The following is an 8,832-nucleotide window of genomic DNA, read 5'->3' on the forward strand; positions in this document are numbered from 1 at the left end:
GGGGCCAATGTTGGTCTGTCTGATCACCAGAGTCCCGGGGTGGGGGGGGGATACATGTAGAAAAAGCTTAAACTTGTCGAGCATTTAAATGCATGTGGGGAAATCAAATATTCGATGCATCGATAGGTTTAAGTTCAATTATATTTACTATAAACTATAACAAAAAACAAAAAACAAACAAAAAAATGACGCCATGTACATGTATGTAATTACTAAAAATCTAAAGCTACTGAGAAGAAATGTTTGGATGTCCTTTAAGAAAAAAATATAGCAGCTCTGCAGACTTCAAACAGGTATTGTGAAATTAACACACATTGTCATATAACCGGACTCATTCAGCCAAAACCTCACAATAGAAAAAAAACCCTAGTGATCTGAACATTTTATAGAGATTTGTACATATTTCAAGAGACTATAAACGTGGATCCAGACACCGAAGTGCTTATCAATGCTTAAAATGTGAGTTAGAGTCAACTCTACATAAAAGACAGTTTAATGAGTATTTAATTGGCACATTTACAATTATATAACACAAGGTAAAGGGAATATATTTTACATATATTTGATGGGTCTTTAAGGAATTTATCAGACATTTGTCTACAATTCAAAAATATACATAAACCACACTGATTCATAAAAAATGTCCCCTGATACAATAAGCTACTCAATGTCAGAAGAAAAGAGCACAATAAACACACATATGACAGTCAGTAGGCAAATCTCTGCTCCCAAAAATAAATATGTCATCTAGATAAACAGCATTTCTTCCACTTGGCTCTTAACTGTTATAAATAGGCCTATTATTAACAACATCTCTAAGGCATAGAACAGGCTTAAAGTTCCAGTTAAATGTGGAGTTCAAATATTTCTGTTATCTGATTAAAACAAATAATTTGCTGGTACCGGTGTTGGTTAGTATTTTTGTAAAGGAATCTATGGATACCTCTCTTGCCAAAAGGAGCAGAGGAGGGATCAAACTTTAAAAGTTTTAATACAGTGCCACCTTGTGGTCACCCAGGTTTTAGAAGTGCGGGGTTTTCCATTGCTGGTTTTTACTTTGAATTGTGCATTTCGTTATTCACAAGCAAAAACACAAACTCCCTGCATTTAAATATGTCAGAATTGGCAACATTAATTGTGCATTTACTTTCCATCAAAACAATACAAACATTAATTCAAGACTGCGAGAACAAAAACCACAAAAAAAAAACCATCAAACGTCCATTCGCCCGACATGGAAATTACTGTTCTGTAAAATGTATACTTTCATGATTTAAACAACAAAACACTAATTTAATGGACTTAGTATCCGACAGTGGAAACTGTAGCCCTTAGTGCTAATCAAGTATCATTACTCTCTTAATGTCCTAGCCTTGTAGCAGCCAGCTGCAAGTTTTACAAGTTATTCTACAGTGATTTCATGTAGCAGCTGAAATCACTGTACATAACTCTCAATATTGGTCATGAAAAAAAATTCCTCATCATCTGGGTTCACAAGAAACCTTCTCTGCTTAGATGCGTGTTCAAACCAGCTGAATTGAATCATTAAGAATACATCCAGTAGTCATAGTCTATTTCCTCCATAGAGCACAAGTGTCTACTTTGACATTTTCTTTTCTGGAAAGAAAATCTATTATGAACTCAGTGTGAGATCATATATTTTAGATTGTAAATGTAATTAATTAGTACAAAGATGGAGATCAACAGAAAAAGATGGCTTTGAATTCTGGAAATATTCAGGTGTATCACAATGGTCTGCTCTATGCCTGAATCATCAGAGTCTTTGATTGATTATAAAATAACTTCCTTACTCTGACACCATCATTTTCCTCTTCAAAACATCCGAAAGTTATAATACAGACATCACTGCTCCTCAGATTTATACAAAACACCAAGCAGTGGTCATTTTTCAAAATGAATCTTATTGGCAGTGAAAATAAATAAGATTGTTTCCGTCTCTTCAAACAATATACTGAATGTCTTCACAAATATAGTAGCAACTGCAAACTTTGTTAAATATTAACCTGCATTACTGCATATTTGAATCATGTTTGTATTCAGCTGCCATGCCATTATTGCCACTGTCTTATTGACACAAGGGGTGGTTTCACCGTTGGTCAAGGCAAAGGGAGTGGAGATACATCAGAAAAATGAATAGTACATACAAATTCACAAGGACTTTTATGTGATCTAGTAATTTTGTTGCGGGGTTGCCTTCGAAAACTTAAAACAGATAAGGCATCATTGTGACTTCGCTGTTTTTTTGGCATTTCGGGAGATACATTCATACACAGACTCATAATCTTAGTGCAACAAAATAGAAGAAACAAAAGACCGGAGGTTATGACAGTAGGTAACAGAAAGGTTGGTCTAATTTATATTGATCAGAGATGGTCTTGGTCCCAATCGTCCCATCGTGGGTCACAGCCTATCAGAGTGTGCTGTCAGGCCCCTCTGACAGCTCCAGGAGCGAGGCCTCAGGAACTCTAGGAAGGAAGGCTGGAACAAAAACACCATCAGAGGAAGCTACATTTGTGTCTACACTTTTGATGGACAAGTGAATTACACTGTATCCTTGCAAAGAAAATATATCACGTTGACTTCTCAAAGCAGACCTGTGTTACCTCCTTTGGGGGACAGTAGCGCTGGGCATACCACTCATGGGTGTACAGACAGATAATGACTCCCTGACCCAGGAACAGCAACGTCCACATGATGATGTTCCAGATGGGACCTTTCCTTTGGTCATGAAGAATGAAGTTGAACATCACTGTGATAGAATGAAGACAGAAGAGAGTGGAAGCATTAAAAAAGGTGAATATACAGAATCACTAGGTTTTGGTGATTTTCAGGACCCTAACAGGATAATGCCATTTTTTGGCCATTACTAAAAGGCAGTGAGGTGTGTGATGGTCTTTGTTCTTACTTCCAAAGCACATGAAGAGGCAGAAGAGTACAGGATATAAGAAGCCAAAGCAAACTGCAAGAATGTATTCATGGACCACAGCAGACACTGTAAACACAAACAGCATGGCTACTGGTCGGAAACGCTTCCGAGACATCTGGATTGACAAGAGAGAGAACAGACAGCAGCAGCATCAGCAGGTTTAATCTGATCCATGCATTTTTACATCAGCAGTAACTTGAAAAGTGTGTTCAAGAAGACAGTAACAACAACCAAAAAAAAAAAAAAGCTTAAAAAAAAAAAACACGTAATGACTGCTCTGTATGAACAAAAAACCCACTCACCCACAGGAAGTCCCGGTACACATAGTAGTACAGCCAGTCATGGACCACTACATTCCAAGTGCGAAAGTAATTGGCAAAAGAGGTTGAATTCCACCAATCCTATGAGATGTAATCAAAATCAATTATGTCAAATGTTAAGTACAACATAGGAACTTAGTCAAAATGTTGTAGTGAGAGTGAAAGCAGCACCTTGTAAAACATCCTGTCAGCAAAGCGGAGCATCTCAGCAAAAGCATTGAGCCAACAGTGGAGGAAGGAAAAGAATCCCAGGAAGAGAATCAACACTCCTGCAAAACAAAATAAAAACACAGAAAATGAGAAACAACAATAAGGCATCTCTCATCTTATAGGTTTATGAAAGTGTCAATAAATTTGTGGCCAATCTTACCTGGCAGGATGGAGTTAAAGACATGGAGGACCATGGTCCGCAGGTCAAACAGTTGCAGACTGATGCTGTGGAACTGAGGGATGCACAGTCGCACAAACACGTAATAGGCATAAAACAGACAGCCAAGGACCTGTGGAGTGGTTGGAAAAGTCAGGAATATGGGGCGGTACCGTTTGCTTGCAATCTTAAGTAAGGTCTGCATCAATATGTGAAAGAGGTCTGTACCTGAAGTAACTTTGTGGCCACGTAGCCCCATCTGATCACTGGGTTCCTGCAGTGAGAAAAATGGTTTTAAAATACAGTACTGTATGGGCTCCTGTGTTCTGTTTTAGTTTCTCAAGAGGGAATACTAAATGCCACTTGACAAATAACAAGAGGTTCAGTTTACCTGGGGTACTTGTCTCTGTAGATAAGTGTAGGTGCAAACAGGAAGTAGAGATACTGAGAAACCTGAGGGACCACTGGGCCGGGGGCTGTAGGTGACAGGGTAGACTGCTTATCAACATAAGGATGGACGGAAAGGTTACACACTAGCTAGGAGAAAGAGGCAAATTATATGCACTGGCAAGTAAGAGTTATATATGGATACACAGGGACATTTAAAAAAAAAATTTGGATAGTTACGTACTAGTTTTGTCTTTGGCCCAGTTCAGGACTCTTGGTACATTCTCCCTGACATAGGAGTGGGATTTCATCATTAGACGTATCTGAAATTACACAAACAATCCAAACTCACATGGAACCTATTACATCTTTGCAACAGAGTTGCACACATTTGTTAAGCACATTTCAAAAGCCTTTTTACAATGTTGTGAATGTGGCCACCCTTATCATAATAAAAGCAGCCACACTGTTCATGTACCTGCTCCAGGATGATGATAAAGCAGGATGCAGGTGGCAAACTGTTGGTCACCGCCACATATGTGGGCAGGAATCCCAAACCCAGAGCTTGGTAGAACAGGTACACAGAGCCAAACAGCAAACTGTACAACCTGGGGTGACTGTGAGAGCCTGACTGGCTCTCTGACCACAGGTGAAACAGGATGTAGGGAACCAGCAACACAGACAGGAACATGCAGAGCCACGTGCTCACCACCAGAGGGGACTGTCCAAATGCATAGATTAGCAGGTCAAAGTTCAACACCAGTCTGAGGCAAAGGAGATAAAGGAGAGATTAAAAGCTCAGCTCAGGATTGATGATGTTTATTCCATTAGCAAAAGCAACAGAAACACGAATGGATGAAAAGCAGAATTTGTAGCAGTTCTTTATTACCTGCTTTCATCAATGAAATCTACCACAAGTGTACTGAGGATAAAGAGAATGAGCAGCGCAATGAACATGTTGTAAATCGTCCTGATGTGGTTCACTTCAAACAGCTCGCTGCGGAAAAACAGATGAAGTGAAATGAGTGTCTGAACAGCAGACTTGACTTGATTTTTTTTCAAGTCAAACCCAATGAAGAGCACAATAAGAAATCAGCAATATTCATATGATCTGAGCAACAAAGTGTGAACTTACTCTAGGAGAGACCTGCGACTTACAAACAGCTTGCCCTGGCCATGAGGAGGTCGAAAATGTCTACACAAAAACACAGTGGCCAGCAGATCTATTATTTTTGTAATATAAAGAGCCTAAGTATGACCAAAACAGAAGTGGGGAAAGGTGATGCATATCTGCTGTAACCATGTACGTACTTCCCAAACATGTCATTTGGTAGGACAGAGAAGCTTAACTGCAATACCCGAGTTTTGTCTGCTCCTTGTCTGACAGTGTGGGGGAGAAGACAGAAGGCACCGGTGCCGGCTCCAGGCTGGCCGATTCCTCAATAAGACTGTCCATGAAATCATCGATCTGACTGTTGAACTGCCGTATCAGGTGACTCTTCAGGTACTGGGCGATAAAAAGAGACATAGAAATACAGTCTGCAGACACGTGAACAAATTTAGAATATTTTTAGTTTCTGTGGCACTAATGATGTTCTTTCTGAAGCTGCAAAGATTATTTTATTTCATTCATTTGTTATAATGACACTTCTTTTCAATGCACATTTCCACCCTTTGTATAAAAGCCCTTGTAATAAAGAGTGAATTTATTGCACTGCTGACTGCATTGTAAATCACAGTATTCCTTCATGCTAGCAGCAGCTCTGTGCTAACATTATAGTGGCACTTTAACTTTCATTCACTACAGTAATTTTATAATATACAGTAAGTGCGACTGACTGAAGATTATAAGCTGTACTAGTTTAAACTTGAGGAAGTATGAATGTATCTTTTGTAAACACGTGCAGTAAATGTTCCTGATCTCGCATTACTAAACTTGTCATGGGCAAATTTTTTAAACTGTTTATATTTCATGGGCAGAAAGCATGCCAAATTAGTTTTCAAGCATATTCATATCAGACTCTATCATATTTTTCATATCAGACATATTCTTTTTCCTGGACATTACACCACTAGCTTTATTTCACACAAAATCTATATTTCCTACAGTCAAATTATCCTCAGGAGAGATCAGATCACTTGTTATAATCTATCAGTTTATAAAGAGAGATTAAAATCATTCAAGATGGGAGGTGGTTTAGTTTCTCAAACAATATCTATCTGAATATATTATTAAATATATTAATCATAATTAAACCCAATAATTAAACTATGGGCTAAAAGTCTGCTAGTGATGGAAATTAACCAAACAAACAAAACGCAATGAGGTGATGCATCAATCTCAGCTAAATTACTGACAGATCCCTCTTAAGTGACCCATTCTAACATGCAGGTTAACTCGCATTACTGACTCACTAACCTCTGCTTTACTTTTTAGTTGCAGCTTTTTGCTGATCACATGTTCCACTTCGAGTCTCCCTGAAATTGGAATGAAAACACACAAGTGTGGGCATATGAAGAGATCAAAATCGTCAACATGCTGCTTTTTAAGTGCAATCTTCCAATATTAAAATACAGCTCTGTGCTTTGGAAACACCCAAATTAACAATAGAGCAGTCATTCATTTTGTCTCAACAGGACGCTGACCTGGTAAATGCAAACATGAGTTAACACACCATGTCAAATATATCAATAAATGACCAACAGATAACCTTTGAGTGGCTGTCTGTAAGGCATCATCTCATGTTTATACCAAAGGCAGTTTAGATCTTAAATGTCATCTTATTTCACCGTTTTAGTTGATTGATCGTTTTAAATTCTAATTGCTTTGTTTATCTTCAAGCTTTCATTACTTTACTAATTTGGCTTTTTATCGAAGTTTGTAAGTTTTGCATTTGTGTTACTTGGTGCCAAGGATGTTTTGCTTATTTTCTTTTAGTTTAATTAATTATTAAATGATGCTGGTTTTACTGTTTACATCGATTTAAAATTCTACTTTTAACAACACACAAATTATAATACAAAACACTGTTCATTTTAAAAGGGAAAGAAAAAACAGACGTGACTGAAATACGTAACGTACTGTACTGTAGATTTTTGTCGCTGTTGTAAAAGTGCAACAGTCTGGGAAACAGCAGCAGTCTAATTACGTCAGTTTTTTTTTTATCCTAAATTGCAAAATTCAACAGGGGACACGCCTAGGACAGTGTGTAGCAAGAAGTACAAGCTGATGTCTGACAAGGTAAGCAACTTTATTGTGCTTGAGGTTACTATAGGTAACTGACAGTTTGACTGCCTGATGATGAACAAGTTTGTTGTTATTGAGGTCAATCAAGCCAACAATGACAAGCAACAGTGGCACTCCAGCCATCAAGCAAGAAAGTGCCAAAAAAACCCAAAAAAACAGACTGAACAGGACGTTGTAAAAGATCAAATTTACAGAGAACTCGCACATACAGTGTCAGATAATTGTTTGACAGTCATAATTTCTCAGGAATAGGTCACTCACCTTTACATTTAAGCCTCCTACTGTTGTAGTGATCCGTGTCATTTTAGCGGTAAGTAGTCTTTACTTTCCACCACACTAATTGTACCACAGGTCAGAAAAACTACTTGAGATGAACACGTCATCACATGACAGTTTCAGCGGAATACACTCATGACTGTAACTGAAAATAATGATAAAGGGTTTAATCATCACCTATCGGAGGTCAATGGCCCCTTGGCCCTGCTAATGTGTGAGTTTGTCTTACCATTTCTGGTGATGTGGTTGTCTCCTTTACCTTGCTGGTGTTTTCCCAGAGTACTATGCCCATCCAAAGAGCCATCTAAATCAGGGAGGGTGGGCATCTTGGGAATGGATCGGCTGCGTGACCGCAGGACACTGTCACCCTCAATCTCCATCCTAAACAAGCAGATAAGTTAAAAAACAACAACAGCAGCAGCAGCAAAACAATCAGTGGCAGCTCCAAAGAAAAAGATGCGTGTCTTGACATCACATACAGGGAGGTCATGTTAGCAACACTGCTCAGACCACCTGGATAGAAATGCGAAGGACTTTGACAATCAAATCAGTCCCACATGACGCTGACACGCAGCTGACAGACAGCTAACAGTGACGTTAGCTGTCTGTCAGCTGACACCACGAGTCACTGTGACAGGCAGCGGCGGATTCACGAGCTAACTTGTGAGCTGGACGAGCCGAGCCGAGCCGAGCCGCCACCACCTGGCTTCATGTTGATGCAACAATTTGCATTACTCTGACATTACCTCCCGGTGGTACCGCTGGCTCTTCGCTCCGGATATATTTAGCTCGTCAAATGAGCCAACTTGTTGAAGTTAGCTGCGGAGCAGGTTGACAGAAGCGCTGACTGACACCGAAAAAAAACAACACACACACAAAAAAAGATGCTGTCTGCAGAGCTCTTGGCTACTTACTCGCTTCAATCACCGGGTGCTCTCTTCCTGAGCCCTATTTATTACGTCAGCAAATAGAAAACACCTGTGTGACTCCTTTAATCACAGCAGTCCGAGCTGCTGCACACCTTCCCCATTGTACAAACACTGAGCAGATGATGAGCAACACTGCCGGACGCTGATTGGCCGAAAGTCTCTCCTCCTTTTGACGTCATCGGCGCGCAAACTGTTCACCATCGCTGAGAATTGAAATCATCACTGGTCTCATGATGAATTAATAAAACAACGCAACAGGCTATGTCATCACGGCTGAGTACCATTTCATATTTAACGCTGTAATTATTTCATATTTCCTTGCAGTGCATTTCCCCCCAAATCTATACAGTTAAGTTAAC

At 39.3% G+C, this 8,832-nt stretch overlaps 1 protein-coding gene across 4 annotated transcripts; it reads right to left on the reverse strand.

Moving 5' to 3' along the window:
• Positions 1-477: 477 nt before the first annotated feature.
• Positions 478-8,571, reverse strand: soat1 (sterol O-acyltransferase 1). Of its 4 annotated transcripts, none has more exons than XM_069150471.1 (16): positions 8,459-8,571; positions 7,804-7,925; positions 6,441-6,499; positions 5,380-5,528; positions 5,157-5,216; positions 4,911-5,018; positions 4,500-4,785; positions 4,266-4,344; positions 4,026-4,110; positions 3,863-3,908; positions 3,638-3,767; positions 3,439-3,536; positions 3,250-3,348; positions 2,927-3,062; positions 2,616-2,770; positions 478-2,499 (listed from the first exon to the last, which is right to left on the reverse strand). In XM_069150471.1, exons 2-16 carry the CDS (start codon positions 7,922-7,924, stop codon positions 2,422-2,424), a joined length of 1,689 nt encoding a protein of 562 aa, XP_069006572.1. In that variant the 5' UTR covers position 7,925; positions 8,459-8,571; the 3' UTR covers positions 478-2,421. The 4 variants fall into 4 exon arrangements, with proteins under 4 accessions (XP_069006572.1, XP_069006571.1, XP_069006570.1 ...); XM_069150470.1 differs by having other exon boundaries at positions 2,625-2,770; positions 7,774-7,925; XM_069150469.1 differs by having other exon boundaries at positions 7,774-7,925.
• Between the last annotated feature and the right edge of the window lie 261 nt (positions 8,572-8,832).

The sequence above is a fragment of the Embiotoca jacksoni genome, unplaced genomic scaffold (genome assembly GCF_022577435.1).
Source record: "Embiotoca jacksoni isolate LCO1_2020_lvr unplaced genomic scaffold, fEmbJac1.0.p SCAF_16, whole genome shotgun sequence".
NCBI lineage: Eukaryota > Metazoa > Chordata > Actinopteri > Embiotocidae > Embiotoca > Embiotoca jacksoni.

Excerpts from the sequence above, each read along its gene's own strand:
- soat1 (XM_069150469.1), bottom strand. The coding sequence starts at position 7,924 with ATGGAGATTGAGGGTGACAGTGTCCTGCGGTCACGCAGCCGATCCATT. Across the intron at positions 2,771-2,926 it reads CCTCTTCATGTGCTTTGGAA|TGATGTTCAACTTCATTCTT; the intron begins GTAAGAACAAAG and ends ATTCTATCACAG. Across the intron at positions 2,500-2,615 it reads CCCCAAAGGAGGTAACACAG|CCTTCCTTCCTAGAGTTCCT; the intron begins GTCTGCTTTGAG and ends TTTTTGTTCCAG.